Source organism: Strongylocentrotus purpuratus, unplaced genomic scaffold, assembly GCF_000002235.5.
Source record: "Strongylocentrotus purpuratus isolate Spur 01 unplaced genomic scaffold, Spur_5.0 spur5_scaffold_9, whole genome shotgun sequence".
In the NCBI taxonomy this organism is placed as follows: Eukaryota; Metazoa; Echinodermata; class Echinoidea; order Camarodonta; family Strongylocentrotidae; genus Strongylocentrotus; species Strongylocentrotus purpuratus.
In genome coordinates this window covers 34,199,190-34,217,434 of record NW_022145615.1, presented here as the reverse complement: position 1 = coordinate 34,217,434, position 18,245 = coordinate 34,199,190, and the positions used below count along the sequence as shown (strand labels likewise).

Below are 18,245 nucleotides of genomic sequence, written 5' to 3'. Positions count from 1 at the left end.
AAGCTATGTTTACAAACCTATTCTGCAAAATGACCCCAACAAATGGGGGGAAAAAAGAAGGAAAAAAGTACATCAATAAGTATCACAGTTTTTCAAGCATTTGTAACCAAATTGATGCACTTGACATAAAGCTTCATCAACATCCACACGTCAATTAAGGATACCATTGTAAATAAAAGAAAAAGTGTTTTTGCCCAAAATGGACAAAAATTGATAGAACTTGTCATTTGTTTGGGGGGGGGGGGGGGGGGGAGTGACCGAAATGACCATATTGTTGTTGATGGATTCAATTTGACCACTTTTTCTAACATCAGGGCACATTTTTTACATAGAATAGGCCAATCAAATCTCCTTTGCTGATATCAAAGCATGATTTGAAAAGTTACCCCTGACCATACAGTACATAAACAATGTGCATGTACATGTGACAAAAGTATACAGTGGCAGCCCATCGTTTGTTCCATCAGTTGAGTAAAGCCAGTAAAGAGGTAAGTATGTAGTCCCACATATAATCTTGCATGTATGTGCTGTTGATCAGCTGTTCTTGAAGCGCTCCAGTGCCCTTTGTTGGTAGGTCTCTAGATCAGCCATGTCCAGCAAGGCTTTGTGGACCATGCCAATGAAGATCTTGGGCCAGATCTGGGCTAGCCTGGTCACCTTACGGTTAGCCTCGACGGCCTCTGAGGTCAGTTGCTGGATGTAGGTACTGGCCAGGTCAGACTTGGACAATCTCTCCTGCCACAAGAATAATGATGAAATATTGATATAAAAAGTCAATAAGAATGGTATGATAAACACAAATATGTCCCCATTTTAAGTAAAAGAAATTAATGCCTATTGTTCATAATTGGTTTCAAATAGAAAATATCTGCTGTCCTTGATAGACATATTACTGCTTTTGTCAAATCAATTTTGAACACATTATGTACAGTTTTTATGAAATATAAAAGTTACGACGCGACGCACTGTTATATTCTAGAAATCCTACAATGTACTTGTAAGGAGTGTATCACCTTTGCCACATGTACATGTAGAAAAAACAATTTTTGGCAAACATAGACCCTGGCTTTGGCCAAGTTTGGCATATAGCGATCAAAGGAATCAGGAAATTTCTTCCTATTAGTAACCAATTTACCACACCTCAGTTGAGAATGGAAGTGAAAACTTTATATAAAACGCAATGTTTGTAGATACAGTCAAACCTGCTTTAGTGACCACCTATCTACAAAGACTACATTTTTTTGTTTCCCTTAAAAATGCCAGGTTTCTCATTGAAACATGTACTAAAGGAACCTGTACATAAAGACCACCTGCCTGTAAAGACCACTTTTCTTGTCTCCCTCGGATGGTCTTTATAGACAAGTTTCACTGTATAAGCTTACCATATTCCACATCAGCTATCTTATACAACATGCAATGCACACATATATGTACATGTAGCCTGTTGGCTAAGTGAGATTATTCGTCTACCAGGGAATATTGGGATGAAAATCAAGACAACGTTCTTACTTGTTGCAGACTAGCTAGCCCCTCTGACGACAGAAACACCAAGCCTGCTTTTCCTGCATTCTCTGAGGAGCTAGGCTGTTCGGACGTAAGCTGACGACGAGCCTTAAGCTCGAGCTCGTTAAGAGGCTGTGTGATCCTCCGACGGCTATCCCCTAATAAGATCTGAAGACGGGAGTGGGAGAGTTCTTCAGACGTCAGCTTAGCAAGAAGACCAAAGTATTTCTCAGCTCCATGCTGATCAGTCTGTATCACCTCAAAAAGAGAAAGAATAAAGAGGGAATTATAAGTCAAGAACTCTCAGATAAATGAATCATCAAATCAATTCTTGTGATCTATAACATTGTGCCTGTACAACTAAAATACATCAATTGTAGAGCTGTGCTCTTTCTTTAATAACCCGAACCGTCGAAATGCCACTTCATACCTATGACAGCAGAGAAGGAGCTGCAAAAATCTGCTCTTTTAAACCTGGACTAAAAGCAGTATGCTGTTATGGCTAAGTTTCCATGTCTTACCGGTTGACCGTTGATCTTCTTGATATTAAGGTGAGCCAGTCTGAAGAGTAGGTACTGTTTCCAGAGAACGAAGCTAGTGATAGGATTGCCTTGTTTGGAGATGGTCAGGGTATCTAATCTCCTCAGGGATGCTAAGGCATTCAGCTGCACCAGGTTACTTATATTGCACTCGCCAAAATTAACATTCTGGAGAGGGAAATATTTTTCGAGAAAAGTATGAAATGAGAAAATAATATGTCATGAGTGGTGATTAAGCATAGGACATTCAGGTGTATAATGCTTGGACATAAAAACAATAAACAAGTGATAAATAATATACACTACTCATCATAATTTCTAGCATAACATTCATGGAATAGAATTCCTAATTTTAGCTACAAAAAACAACAACAAACATGTGATAAATATATAATATTGATTCATCATAATATCTCCCACAACAATCACAGACTAGAAATCGTATCTACATTTTTTTTAATCAGCTGAAAGGTAACAATTCAATTTTGTAACGGTACCGGTACTTCAGTTCCTTCTCAAATATCAGCATGTGCATTGCATGCAACATCAAAGACAAAGGCAGCTACCATCATATTGACTCTTCTTCAACTTGGAAAGGACAACATACTAGGCACTTTGAACAACTTTGGAGTAGATTCACTTATATCAAAAGCTTCTCAGGCTTTCAAACTATTAATCCTTATATTGAACACTTTGAAGTCAAAGGAGGCAACCATTCTATATGTATCTAAAAAAGGTAGACAGGTAGTATTCTTTTATTCAAACATATTTGTGGCTTACACCCAGTAAGTAAGATCGATTGATCAATCTGTATTGAAAAACAAGTCAGAAAAAATCTTGGAACCAGCGGGACTTGAACCTGCCATCTACTGGGTGTAAGCCACAAATATGTTTAAATAATTGAAATTTCTCCCAGGAAGCATTACATTTATAAAAGGTAGTATTCTGTCTTAAAGTCTGTCATTTAGAGAAAGTATGCATCATAACCAATTTGTGGCCAAATACATATTGTGGAACTAAAATATACTGGATGTTAGGAGAACTTACTGAGACATTAGGAAACCTGAGACGTATCTTTTGCAGATGCCTTGCAACCTTGTTGAAGTCCACAAACTTGATAGAGACGGTACTGATAGACCCTGCGGCCTGGACACCCCAGTTCTTATCCAGAGCATCTAGTGATCCTGAGCCGTACAGGTGCAGTGTGTCCCCATCCAGCTCAGCCAGGTGACACACCTCATCCGTTGTGATGCTGCAAAGGGAAGAGACAGGTGATTTAAAATCATGATTGATTATTGGTACTTCTTGATTTCCATCTTGATTTGTATATTTGTACGTATCCTGTATATTGTATTTTGTAAATTGAAGAATTTCTATGTACTCTACTCTATGGTATTCTGTTTTTTAAATTGAATTTTTCATATATTCTATTTTGTAAACAGAAAGTTTTCAGCCCCTGGCCTGCATGCTCAATGTTTTTTTTATTATCATAATCTGATTCAATCAATTCAATCAATAAAAACTAACTTTTCTGATGGATAGAGGATATACCGTAATTAACGGTGTATAAACCGGCCTTGTGTATTAACCAAACCCCTCTTTTTCGCCCTAAAAAAAAAAAAAAAAAAAAAAAAAATTGCAGACTCTGTCGGCAGCAAGCCAGGTCCGTGTTAAAAAAAAACACGCGGGAAGGCCTTTCATTTAACTGCGAGGTGCAGCTGAATGTGTAAGATCATTAATGTAAATTAAAAAACAGTAGAGGACCTAGGATAGAACCTTGTGGTACGCCGCAGGTGGAGGGGCATAAATCGAAACTTAATTTATTTTTTTTTGGTACAAATTTAGGAAATAAAATACAATCTTGTTCACTTCGGAAATTGACAGCTTCTACAGATCCATTCATTTGAATTTTAAAGCAGTACAAGAAGCCCAATGACAAGATATTATGACTATCCCCCCCCCCTACCATTTCTTATTCACTTAGCACGCTATTTCATAGGGGAGAAGCAACTGCAATACCATTACGTTGATAAGTATCTTGTAATCAATTACAGTTCAAGATATCTTACTAATTGTTTTGGGGGTTAATAAAATTGAACATGGGTGCTAAAGAAATTAAGTAATGCCCTGCCCCTTTTAGAGCATTTCATATTATCATTGGCACTACAATACATCATCAATGTGAATCACTATCAGTTGAAATCTATTGCAGCAGACTTTGAATACTAATTTGTTTTATAATGGAAACTTTCTGATTCTTCATTTTAATGAGAATACTCACTTGGCAAGAAGATCTGGGGTGGGCAGCTTCCTCTGCCGTGAGTCTGATCGGGTCGAAGGTCGGCTGGAGTCCTGACTCCTTCTTCCATCTAACAGGTCAACTGAATGACCTCGGTCTGAACCTCCTTCACTTGACCTGTATGAGATAAAGATGATATGGAATCAATTCAGAGACAACTATACCAGTACCTGTTTGATACTATTGCCTAGTCAATTCACTCAGATAAGTGTACAAAGACAATATCTACAGTAGGCTGTAGGCAATATCCTCTGTTCAGAGCCAAAGTGTATTATTATTAACACTGTGATAAAGTATATGAGTTAACACATCTTTGCTCCAAACAGACAATGTTTATCATGAAATTCATTCCAAATCTAATTTGGTGTTAAATGCAAAGCGTCACTGTAAAGTTCTGTAATTGGTTTACTGGTAAATGTTGTTGGCATCAAAATCATTGGTGAATGATTCCATACTTTAAGATCTGACACATAGACCCTTACTCAGTCTTTTAAAGCTAGAAATAATCCCAGAATATTACATGTATCTTCAGTTATATTATGGATTATGTTAATAATCAAATGTGTCACATTTTCTACGAAAATTCTCAATGTAACAATTCTGATTTTCTCCATACATGCTCTTCCCTCTTGCTTTAAAAATGCAGAAGACTCTACAGACAACTATGCGTATAAAAACAGATATATCATCACAACACTGCTTTCACACATTTTGACTACTCAATATCCTTCTCTATCCCAAGCTATGTGCACAATTGGAATAGAAGAGCAGGGGTGATCGATAGTGAGCACTAAAAAAAAAAAAAGTTTTTTTGTTTCCCCCTCAACCACGCCCCCCTTGAGTAAAAAAAAAAAGAAGAAGATTCACGGGGGAAAAAATGGCATCTAACAACATTCCCCCCTTTCAAGTAAGAAAATTGGGAAACATTTGGAAAAATTGGGGAAAAAATAGGGCAAATAGGGAAGAATAGAGAAAATAAGGGGGAAATCGGGAAAATCAGGATAAAATAGGGAAGATAGAAAAAAATCTGGTAAAAAAAAAAAAAAATCTGGATTTTTTTTTTTTTTTTTTTTTTAAATCGGGAAGAAGGAAAAAATATCGGGAAAAAAGGGAGAAAAAAATCGGGAAACCGATTTAAATCAGGTTTTTATCAGGCCTGGAAGAGCTGCCTTCAGAAAGACTGTGACAGTAGGGTCAGGATGAAGAGAAGTCACTCACCCTGGTCTGCTATCGTTAGGCGTGGCCAGACCACTGCCTCCTCCCATCTCTCCTCCCCCATAGAGTGGAGCCGGCTGGAGACGGGATGTCTTGGCTAACGAGGTGCTCATTGATGTCTCCCACTGCCTAGCTGCATTCTTGATGGCAAGCCTTCGTTTCTCCTGCATTCACAAAACCAGATGGAATATTGTATAAGTTGAAAAGTACTAAGTTGTCAGTTCACCTGGGATGCTTACACAATAAATTTCACCTCGTAAGTAAGCTACCAGTTAACCTAAAGATTTAAGTTTTTGCCACACAGCTACATGTCTGTAACAACTTTCTTTTAGTTTTTGTTTTGAACCTGGGATCTGAAATTTCCAAGACCCCTGCTTTCTTTACTTCCTCCCATGACCAGGGATTTTCTTGATTATTCTGATCCTTCTTGCACTAAACTTATCAGGATATATTAAGTAGGAAATTGCAACGTAACTGTATGCATTACAGCTCCTTCATGGAAAGGGACTACTAATCAAGAAGGGGATCGAACGGTAGAGGTGTTTTGGTCTAGTGGATAAGTCACCGGACTGTATATCACAAGGTACAGGGTTCAAATCCCAGCCCAGTACCAACGTCCTTTCGAAAGACATTAATCTACATTTGCTACTCTCCACCATTAATCGGTACCAGGTAGGATGCCGTTGTTACTGAGCATCTGCAAAATGGCACCTGGCTGGCATGCTCCCCAGGGAGTGGAGAATATGCATGTGTTGCATGCGGGCAAGCCTGAATTCAATGACAGGGATAATGTTATAATAATATATCTGAGAAGCACTTAGAGACATAGCCGATGTATTAAGTGCTATATAAATGTGGAATATTATTATCATTATGGTGAAACCTTAGAAGAATGACCAATGATTCCATCATACCTTGAGTACTGCTACTCTGTTGACCTCCCTCTTTTTCTGCTCTTCCTTCTTTACCACAGTCAAGGCTACCTTTCTCTCTTCCTCCTAAAATGGTTGAAAAGAAAAGTCAAAATGTATATAGTTGAGATTAAACACATGAGGCCCTTGACAATGGTAAAGTAATGAAACTCAAATTATGTTGAATATCAATTATCTATAATTCAATCCATTCACAGCTGCACACATACATAAATTCCCTAATGACAAGACTTTTTCATAAGCCATGTTTTAGTTATCATTAGAACAACCTCTATCTTTTCAATACAATAACAGAAACTACCACTTTTCTTAAAGAATAAACATTTCAAGAGTAATTCACTGGTATAAACTGTTCACAAATCTGTGGAAAATAATTTTTTCAATTTTTGATAGGGCAAAACATGCCCAACATATTAAAACAAACAACACATTCAGTACCATACTTTAAAAAAAGAAATCCTCACATGCAAAAGAATATATCTAAACAGTTGAATACCAATGGATCGTCTACTCACAGAGATTTTCTTCATGTCTAGCTGTTTGAGATAACCCATGTTCCGGAGGATTATAGATTTGTAGGAGGCCTCTTGGCAAAAAGGATTGCCGTCTAAAGATACTTCAATTAGGGATGTGGAGTCAGCTAGGCAAGATATATCATCCCAACTATGGACATGTTATGAAGGAAGAGAGAGAGAGAGAGAGACAGACAGACATTGGGAGAGTGGGGGAGAGTGGGGGAGAGAGGGGGAAAGAGAGAGAAAGAGAAATACAGTATAATGAGAATAAGAAAAGTCAATTACTCATGCAAAACTTGGTTTGATTTGAGGCTTTGAGCATAGCTACATATAACCAGATATTCTACAGATGCATTCTGACTTGATAATTAACTACATGAATATCTATTTTAATGATAATGAGTTCAAATAACCAAATAAGACCCTCAATAAAGCATAGGTGTTCTAATAAAGAAAGAGTGTCTAACATGTCAATTCCATGTATGTTGCAGTCATTAGGAAAAGGTAGGAAAAATAAAAACAATTCATATTTAAAGACCATCAATACAACTGGGCCAGAAGGAATTAGACCACACAGCGAGGTCACTGACAGGTGGCTATCTCATTAACTCAGCTCTCAACTAACATAAGAAAAAGAGGATCATGGGGGGGGGGGGATCAACAGGCACCGATTGGGGAAGTCTTCTATATAGAGGGAGCAAGTAGCTACAAGTAGGACAGTGGGGCTTTAATACACAATCATAAACAATCTTATTTTGACTTTAAGTCCCTTCAAATACACGCATGCAATTACAAAGTAACTAAATCAAATTCATAACATAAATTTTACAAACTTACTTCATTATGAGATTAAAACTGAGAAACAGCCTCTGCAAGCTTGGCAATGTGTCAACATCAGTCTGTCAAAAATGAGAGTATGATAAGATATAGTATTACAGGGGGGTCTTTCACAAAGCCTTCTCTCAATGACAAATGACAAAAATCAGTGACAAATCTGCTGATAACCAATCAGAAGAAAGGATTTCAGTAGCTTATAACAAACACTGTCATTTGTCACTGATGACAAGTTTTGTGAAACGCCCCCAGATCTCATTTTCACAAGCATGAAATCAAAGCTTGATCCATCACAGAGAGACCCAAAGAGGCCAATAAAATTGGTTCACTGCTGCTCAGACGATGTTATGTATCACTAATCTATTACAAAAGATAAAAGCAACTATATATTTTTAACACAAGTAACATAAGAAAATTTTGGAACACACAAGGTGATAGTATGGAATGGTACACTAACATGGGAGAAAAATGAGATTGCATGACACAAAAGCAACTAGATCTAAAAAAAAGCCTGACCCTACCAGAATAAAATTTCAAAAATAGAAAAGGGAAAAAGAAACAGCACCAGGTGTTACTGCACTGTTCTCAGGCATCCTTTAACAATGTTAAATCTGAGATGCACGGCCCTACGCGTTATCAGTGATCAAGAAGTGCCTCAAAAATGCAAAAATCTTTGAGTGACCGGTTTTACCATACCGGTACTCGTTTTCTCCAATAAACTGTAGTGCTATGAAAAACGTTAGGAAAACACAAAATTTGATTTCGATTTCCAATCATAAATATCTTGATAATCAGACAGGCGATTGGCTCGTAAAAGTCATGGGGTTCCTGACTGACTTAAAGGCTTATAATTATCATTGCAGCATGAGCTTAATCCAGGATTTTGTTTCAGAATCTGAGACAAAGTTACCTAATCCCTTTAAGGGTCAACTTGAGCGCTGAATCAAGAAAACACTTGTGAAAAGAAACCACTTGTCAACAGAGACTCACCACGGTGGAGATCTTATTCCTTCTGAGGTTGAGTTCTGTGAGTGAATCCATCCCACAGAGACTGTCCACATGGGTGATCTCATTCCCAGCCAGGTTGAGAACCCGTAGCTCCTGCAGGTGATCTATGTTCTCCACCTTACTGATGCGGTTGCCATGGAGATCTAACACATCTAGCTTGACCAGGTTGGTAAGGTTGTCTATCTTTTGGATTCTGCAATAATAAAATAATAATAAAAACGGTGCTTATAAAGCGCTTACCACTGAAGTCTGTAGACCAGGAGGAAGTCAGGTTGGAAGAGCCTGTTAACAGTTGTGGAAGAACTAGGACACAACTTGTGAAAAGAAGTTCAGGAGATCAAATGTACTAAATTTTCAGAAATCTTATCTAGGAGGTTCTAGTATGAGCGAATGCTAGGCAACCAACTGATATTGAGACTGACACTGATACTGATATCACAAAAGTCTTGTCCTTCAATATCTGTTGGTATCCATCACACAGATGCCCTACATAGTGGGTGTCATAGAGAACGTGCAGGACAATGCTATTATTACAAATCGACACACATCAACCTGGTTTGGTTGGGGATTAAAGGTACCAAGTATCTCATGGCATCAACTAATCCTCAGGCTGAGGTAACCAATAAATGCATGTATCAGATTTTAATACAGAAAAGGTGGGAGATTACATTCTTCCAGCAACCTTTCAGAATCTACTCAGACATGGTCAACTCTTCTTGCCAAGCAGAAACACTGAAGGAATTCAGTATCCAACCCTGCGATACACTGTATCGGGTTGTCACTGAAATCGTCTAGATACATGAACCTGTGATTTCCTAGCAATAAGATACCAAAATATATTAAGGTATTCAATGTTATGATGCCCTCTATCTGGTTTTCAGAGTACTGAATTCTCTCATTTCTCTGAATGTAATACAGGAAATGATTCCGTAAGCAATTAGTTAAGAAGTTATGAAAATACTATTTTTTCCTCTCCATAAATCAAACATGAGACACAAATCAGACATGCACACTCACCTGTTCTTGCCAAGCATTAGAACCCTTAGGGACCTCATGGTGTCCAACCCTGAGATGGCCTCTATCCTGTTATCATAGAGGTCTAGAAAGATGAGTCTCCTGAGTGATGCTAGGTGTTCTATCCTCCTGATGGTGTTGTGCTGAAAGTTGAGCAATCTCAGATGATCCTCTCCCTCCAGGAGAGGGCACTGGGTCAGTTTCCTCCTGTATATTAGAAAAGAATTTGTAGCTGTAGTTTAAACTTACTGTATACATGTAAATTTCAAGAGGATTGCAAATCATGATTCAAGATTCTGCCCTTCCAAGTTTGAATCTGTCTGGGGTTAGACTAGTATGTTGTTGCATGCTGCAGATCACATGGAAATCAGGAAGTGAGGGTGATTCTGTGAAGATCAAGTAAAATCTGTATAAACCTAATTCATACACATACCACTGACACTTTGTATCAGGAATGCTTGCCGCTGGACTATCACTGAATTCTAGGGGTCAGGAACACCAGAGCATTAGGGCGCAAGAAAGATTCAGTGAACAACACCCTGTCCTGTCTTTATTAGGTCACACACATACAAGTATATACATAATATGAACACTGACCTGTCTAGGTTGAGTCTATCAGGGTTCAGACTCTTCTCTTCTTGAGTTCTGTAGACCACAGGCACACCAGGTAGTAAGGGGGGTTCAGTGAGACCACCCTATCAACTCTCTAACTTAACCCTCACACACACACACCCACACCCACACACGTTTTCACTAACCTGTCTAGGTTGAGTCTATCAGGGTTCAGGCTCTTCTCTTCTTGAGTTCTGTAGACCACAGGCACACCAGGTAGGGAGGGGGATTCAGTGAACAACACTCGGTCACCTACAAATAAGGCAATGGTTTAACATACAACATGATTATTTGAGCTTCACATGGACTCAAAGCATAGATTAATTTGTTAATAATATATGATGAACACATACAATGCAGTGTAGATACATACTACATACATGTATATATATATCTGTAAAGACTGTAGGCATAATTTATGTACATGCACGTACCGACTACAAGAATACTCTCTCTTCATGGTTGCTCTATTAAGACTATTCTGTTAAGACTATGTGTTAGATTTGATGTCATTCTTTATAAACAAGTATACGTCATAGAGGCACTTTCTTTCTCTTTACTTTACATAACAATAAAACATTTCTTTGTATTTTCAGTTTCAAACATACACTTTTCATTGGGTAGGTGATATATTGTCATTATCATGTTATATTTTCCTTTTATAACCAATTATTATCTCATGGATATATCTTGGTGAATTTAGAGAGCTATAAAATCTATTAAAATATGATTTATTATTAAAAATTTGATATGAAATTGTTTGGAGGATATTCATAATCATTGATTTACTATATACATTTTTGTACATTTTAAAAAGAGAAGTTAATCAGAAGAAGAAGCAAATATTTGTCAAATGTATCAATAGATATCCAGGTAACTTAAATTTGTAAAATTAATAAATAAACACATCAACCTTTGGGAGTTAGAACTGCCCGACACCATATAATTTTGAGTATTCAACTTTATAGATTCACAGCAAAAATACTATAGGATCATGAAGCCCCTACACCATCAAATGAAAACAGATCCATGTATATTTATCCTGTATACTTACCATTACCAATGACCACAATAAATATAGAACATCTTCAATCATTGTAAATCGCGAATCAAATTACATATCAATAACATACATGTAAGTATAATGACTGTAAAGTATTGTATCACATGTGTAAACTATAAGATAGAAAACATTATATGGCTGAACAATTACATAAAGTCATGAGAAATAATGTACAAACATGCATTACATACTTTACAATAGTAAATAAATGATACACATACAGTAGGATATAAAATACATTATACAAATGGAATCTACACATGCAAACAATGTCATGTAATCTTATTGAATGAACTAATTCAACCCCTTCCATGTAATTGGCAGCTAGCAAGTCCCACCCAAGACTACATGGTTAAATATGTACGTTTGAATTATTTATTAAAAAAACACCTGCTATTTGCTAAAATGTTCTGAAGGATAAATATATATTGTACATGTATGATGTAGGTATATACATTCTGAATAATATTCCAATAGAAGATATTAAAAATGAACCAAAGATCTGAGATTCTGAAATAGACTCTTGAAAGTTAATATAGGATTTAATTGTTTGCTATCCTAGTAATAATGAAAGGGTTAAGCGCTCATGCCATTGATACATAAATGCAGTAGACATTTTTCAAACTACACCAGAAAATTGGACACCTTAACAATGCATGTGCTTTTAGTGATTGATTGATTGGTATTATATTTGGGTTTTTTTTTATTCAGTGCTGACTGAGTACATCGACCAAATGACTGGGCATAACAAGAGGTGGAAATGATGGATATGGAGACAGAGATGGAAGAAATTAGCAAAAGAAGAGAGAGAGAGAGACAGAGAGAGAGACAGAGAGACAGACAGAGAGAGAGACAGAGAGAGACAGAGAGAGACAGAGAGAGACAGAGAGAGACAGAGAGAGACAGAGAGAGACAGAGAGAGAAAGAGAGAGAGAGTTTGAATTTCATCATGCATTTGTAAGGGCGCGTTCATGCTTGATTTTGACGGCCAGAGTCAGGCATCTGTTACGCGTTTAGTTTAAAACACGATTGCGTTCATGCTCACTTTTGTAGAATCACCAAAAAACGGCAATCATGATCGCCGATCGTAAACTCACAAAAAGATGCGTTTACAATTTGTAAACGCGTTTAAATGGGGTCAACGCACTGACCTCTAGTGGGTCTACGTAGCATGCGCACACAGGTTTGCGAATCCAGCTGAAGGCCACCCAAGGAGAATTACCTGGAGAAGTGAGCATGAACAGTGCACCGTGGAACTGCGATTACGATGAGCGTTTACGATGAGCGTTACAAATCGCTCATTCTGCCTTCAAAATCAAGCATGAACGCGCCCTAAGAGAATCACATTGTATGGTACATGCCAAGATGCCAAACCAGTAAAAAAAAAAAATTGGAAGAAGGAAATGCAAGTGAAATAAAATGAAATTCAAAAGTCACATGTCTATACAAATTTGGCTATACTGGTATACAAGTATGAAGTAAACATGCTATGATACCATGCAATTGAAGTGAATATCAAGCATTATTATGTCTCTGCTATAATGCTGATCGTTATGAGGTGGTATATCATGGTATCTGGACAAGCAGTATTCTATCAATCTAAATATAGAGACAGTATGTGTTTGCATCCAATGTGAGCCAGTATGGGAAGACTGCATCCTGGTATTCAGTGAGGAAGTTTTTAGACTTTCGTTTCTTTTTCTCTTTGAGGGAGAAGAGTCTGTAGCTTGCAATCATAATGTGATGTGGTATGGAAGATTCCATTCTTTTATAATGCATCGATAAAGTTTCATTTTTGTCTGTATGACATAGTTAATTGTTTTTCTTCCAATCAGATAAACATAACAAGGTATTACTATTATACATATTTTATACATGTATTGAGATTTGTTAAAAGATCACAAAACAATCAATACATGTATGATTTCACATCAGCCGAAAATCAAAAAACTTTTCACTGAATGCAAACTAATTTATGCAATATGGGATACAATGTCTCTCAAAGCAGGCAAATGAAAATGCAATGAATTCATACAGCACAGTACTACATGCATCGAGGATTAGAAATAATAATAATAGATGGGAAGGTTAGGTTAGGGTGCTACAGGGTATCTTAATGCATCAGACACTTAGACATTTTGGATAGCTTAGGGTCCGTTATTTGCAAAATACTTTTTAATTTTTAGTTCAATATCTTTGAGAGCCCAAAAGGCATACCATCCTTTTTTGTTTTATTAGAGTAAGAATCATTTGGCTCTCTGCCAACCATTTGACGTTTAGTTTTCTGTGCCCCCACCCCCTACCCCCCCCCCCCCCCCCGAAAAAAAGGGAAATAAAACAAAATTAGAGATTTAAAAACAAGGATTTCTATACGATTCTAACTTAGATATAAGTTCCACTATTCCAACAAAATGAAGTATGCAATTAGACCTACTCATATGATCCTTTTATATTTCTGTAGCACCCTGAGTATAAACCTTCTAAGATATCTGTATATCATGTTTAAAATATGACTGCACATGCAAGCGAAGGATAGATACATACAGATAGAGTTGACTGTTACCAGTACCTGAGTTGAAAGTGCGGAAAGCACATGTAGGCTGTGTTGGAGAACCCAAGTCTGTAATGTGGAGATGCAGCAACAGGTCAGGTCAGAGGTCAGACGTCAAAGGCAAATTGGCAAGAAGTGCATGCAAAAACGCAATGATCATGTTTGTATGTTGTTTTTTTTTAAATATCCAAACTGAAGAAAAATGTGCAGTGTCTTGTGTAACTTCCAGATCGAAGAGCATAGATCACACACATCTATTGTACTTTTGTGCAATCTAAGTCAAATTTGAAAATTCTTGAGCAATGGACTTAACGGGCAAAAGAAGAAAGCAACCGGGTGTATTTTCATCATCAAATGATATTGAAGAGCAGGAAGTGGCAAGTGATATATTCAAACGTGAAGGGAATTGTTTGTGATGAAGAGCTCCTTTATTTTTGAAGTATGACATTTGTTCTTTCTTTTCAAGAGAGAGGGAGGCATCAGGGAGAAAATATTTACTGCATCATGGCATCTAAAATACAAAACTGATTCTACATCTAAAAAAGGAATTGACGTTTACTTCAAATCCTGCCCACAAATTGTGCTTGTTGAAGAAGTGTTGTTTGCAATAGTAGTGATATAGAACACAAACATTGTCGGGCACTCTGGTAACAGTGTGCATCTACACGTTCAAACATGCTACACACTCATATGCTGCGCAAAAGAAATCAAAATTTCTTTACTGCATCGATCTAATTCTACAGAGAAATCAAATTCTACTCTCAATATCTAGGTGATGCCTAGACAAAGAAAATCAAAAGATTGTAATAACTAGCAATAATTTTTTCTACATAATCTTTTTTGTTGCTTTATTGTTTGTAATGTTCCCCTTTTCGAACTTACAAACCACTATATGTTCATTAGGTTTCCTTAAAATGTAAAGTTTTGACAATGCACGACAGCAAAACAATTACTTCTGTACAGTATGTAATTATGGAAATTATATTTCTAAGATTTATCTAGCAAATCAAAATGATACACATAAATAGAGACACATTATTTAAGGTACAGATGTACAATGTAATACACAGTATTGGCTAAGGACATGGAAATCGTTGAAGAAGAAAAAAAATGTGTCCTTTGGATAGGTTGGCTTCCCAAAATCCATTGTGGGAACATGCGGAGTTCACACAGTATATATTATCATTTCTTCTGACTTTAGCCAATACTATGCATTACCTATACTAATTCATATGACAGATCATAAGTCAAAATGACACAACAAAGGCAACATCTAAGGTCTGTGCATGCTACGCAAATCACATCATGTGAAATATAAAAATATATGACAAATAAGTGTATTCATTATTAGAGGTGCTTCAACACTGAAAAACAGGTGATCATTTGTTTAAAAAAATATATGTATACTGTAACACCAGACACTTTCATGACATGAAGCTTTTAAAAATATGTAATTGAGAGCAATATCCATGGCAAAAAACTTTGCCAAGCTGCAAAAATTAAACTGTTATTTTGTTCTCAGTGTGATTATCTTCTTCTCTTTTGTGAATTTAAATTAAAGGCAGAATTCATGAATATTCCATGGGAGCACATGTTTCTAGTTTTACATTTACAGGATGTCATTTCAACTATAAATGGCATCTATACTAGTCACATAATTGGTCAGCAAAGTATTACTTCATCCAGAAAAAATGAGTGATTTTAATTCACCATTGAATGGCAAATACATGTAATAGTTTACATTTTCAAAAATAAGCATGATTGACCAGTAAATTGCATTATCGTCATCATTATCATCATGTGAGGTGAGGCTGGCCATTGTTAAAGCGTCATCTTGTAACACACATTGCACAATTAATCATAATGTGAATCATGGTGCTGAAATGCATACACTACCTGAAGATGGTTCATGTTCATCTGGACTCTCATCTGAAGCAATCACCAATGAAAGCAACAACAAAAGAAGGAATGTGCAACAGACAAACACGTCATGAAAATGTGATAAAACAGTTCAAGATGTACATGTACTGATACACTGTACCAACCCATAGGTTAGCCTAGCTTTAATAGAACCAAGAGTAAACATTTAGATTCCCCAAAGAAGTTCATGAAGAAGGTGCAAAAAATACCCTTACCATGGCCACTGGACCACGTTTTAAACAGTTATCCTTATACCATCAAAAATTCCATTCTTTATACCTCTCAGTAACATTTGGTTGTTTTTAGTACCCTTTCAAAATTAATTCAAAGTCACCATTTCTAATTTGGGATGCACAAAGTAAATTTTCAACAAAAAAAGAAAACAATAGGGTTGTTCACATATGCCCAGGTTTATCATGGAAGTTTTTTGTTTACTAATTGAATGAAAATTGTGGATGAAAAAGTAGATCAAAAAAAAAAAAGATCATACACATGCTCACATCAATGTGTGTTTTTAGATAATATACAAATTTGAAATGCAATACCCATAGAGATGTCGTGGTCGAGTGGATATGTTGCCGGACTGTGGATCACAAGGTCCGCGGTTAAATTCCCGCTGCGGGACTAATGTCCTTTGGGAAGACATTAATCTACACTTGCACACTCGACCCAGGTGAGGTAAATGGATGCCTGGCAGGAATTAATGCCTTGAAATGCTAGAGTGCCATAATGGCAGCCATGGTTTAGTACGGCACATGTGAACAAACCTTACAAGCTTCATAATCCCAATCAAATTTCAAAAGTTTTCATACTTAAATGTAGAACTAACAAAAGACATGCTTGATGTACCTTTGACAAAAATACAGATAAAGCTGACAATACTCATGGATTACGAAGATTTTTAACACTGAGGACAAAAGCAGCAACATGTAAATTTGGACATTCACAATTTGAATGCATGTGAGAGAACTTACAGAGGTCTCTAATATGAAGTAAGTCCACAACTGGTACATGCAAACCCTCTAGATTTGAAGAGAATAGTTATAGTTTCATATGAAGATCCTAAGTACATGTATATCACATCCATGAGATATCAAAAGTAATTTGATTGTGATAAAGTACACATTGAACTTCAAAAAACTTATTATTTTTGACAGATAAAAAGATGATATCTACGGTAATGTTTTAAATCAAAGGGTGCAACAGTGATGTTATTTATCGGTTTGTTTGTTTTTTCTTTAAATAAATATTTATTTGTAATAATTAAATCAACACTTGCTAAGACTATAGCTCTAATAAATCCCTGTCAAATACACACATATAATTGCCAGTCTTCACACTTTGGTATTACTTAAAGGAATTTAGATAATTTCACCTCCAATTAAGTTTTCTTGAGACAGGAATATTGATGGAAATTTGTAGGTATCTTCTAGACATTTCTAAAAGTTATTAGTTCTTCAGAAGTTAGCTGGAAAATGCACACTCAAATCATGAAATGGTCAGCATATTTTAAATGTTTGTTTGTTATTAGCCGCTCATGCTTTCAATTAATTAAATCTAACCACACAAACTATGACTTCTAAACAAGTATATTTAGCCCTTGCATACACTACTTTTTGAAAACACTGTGAAGGAAAAAATGTTTGAATTTGATAGCAAGAATTTTTAGTTCCTTTCTAAGCCTTCTAATTCTAATAAACTACAGTATGTTAAGCATCCAATCAATCCAAGTTTTGTTCACAAAAGAGAGAAATTTTGCATAGAGATTGGTTAGAGACTTTATCCTCTAAGCCCTTGGGAAACAGTTATGTTGTGAAATATTATTTCACATTTAGCAAGAGTAAGTTTGCCCGAATCTTTAAAAAGCCATAGTACAATCAGGTGAACATAGTTTCAAGTAATCTACATTAGTTTGAAGCTCTTGTGTTGAAGGGAGGGAGAAATAAAGGGTTATTTTAAGGCTCTGAAAGTTATATTTACTTAGTGTACTTACTTATGGAATAGTACATGTTCTCTTTGTATTTGAAATGAAAAGAAGAATACACATAGTAATCTGTCCCATTACACATAAGGGATATCAGTGTTACAGACATAATGATATGTAATAAAGATAAAGATGTTCTTAACTTGAAAAATAAAAAATATATTTAAAAAAAAACTCATCAAAGGTACAATGACTTTTTACCAATATAAGGCTAAGTTGGGAAAGTGTAAGGATTGGATGAAAATTAGTTTTTACT

The 18,245-nt window shown here is 36.3% G+C and overlaps 1 protein-coding gene across 8 annotated transcripts in view; it reads right to left on the bottom strand.

Moving 5' to 3' along the window:
- Positions 1–238: 238 nt before the first annotated feature.
- The window catches only part of LOC764259 (leucine-rich repeat-containing protein 49), a 32,169-nt gene continuing 14,162 nt past the window's right edge, over positions 239–18,245 (bottom strand). For 4 of the 8 annotated variants that reach the window (XM_030976651.1, XM_030976652.1, XM_030976657.1 and 1 more), the window contains 14 exons: positions 15,982–16,014; positions 14,104–14,154; positions 10,618–10,723; positions 9,863–10,066; positions 8,828–9,038; positions 7,841–7,902; positions 7,004–7,151; positions 6,471–6,554; positions 5,560–5,720; positions 4,324–4,458; positions 3,090–3,294; positions 2,025–2,210; positions 1,510–1,761; positions 239–735 (listed from right to left, as the gene is read on the bottom strand). In XM_030976651.1, the coding sequence (XP_030832511.1) occupies positions 535–735; positions 1,510–1,761; positions 2,025–2,210; positions 3,090–3,294; positions 4,324–4,458; positions 5,560–5,720; positions 6,471–6,554; positions 7,004–7,151; positions 7,841–7,902; positions 8,828–9,038; positions 9,863–10,066; positions 10,618–10,723; positions 14,104–14,154; positions 15,982–16,014 (2,039 nt within the window). In that variant the 3' untranslated portion in view covers positions 239–534. The remainder of the gene's footprint in view (positions 736–1,509; positions 1,762–2,024; positions 2,211–3,089; positions 3,295–4,323; positions 4,459–5,559; positions 5,721–6,470; positions 6,555–7,003; positions 7,152–7,840; positions 7,903–8,827; positions 9,039–9,862; positions 10,067–10,617; positions 10,724–14,103; positions 14,155–15,981; positions 16,015–18,245) is intronic. The other 4 variants (XM_030976653.1, XM_030976655.1, XM_030976654.1 and 1 more) reach the window with 4 other exon arrangements.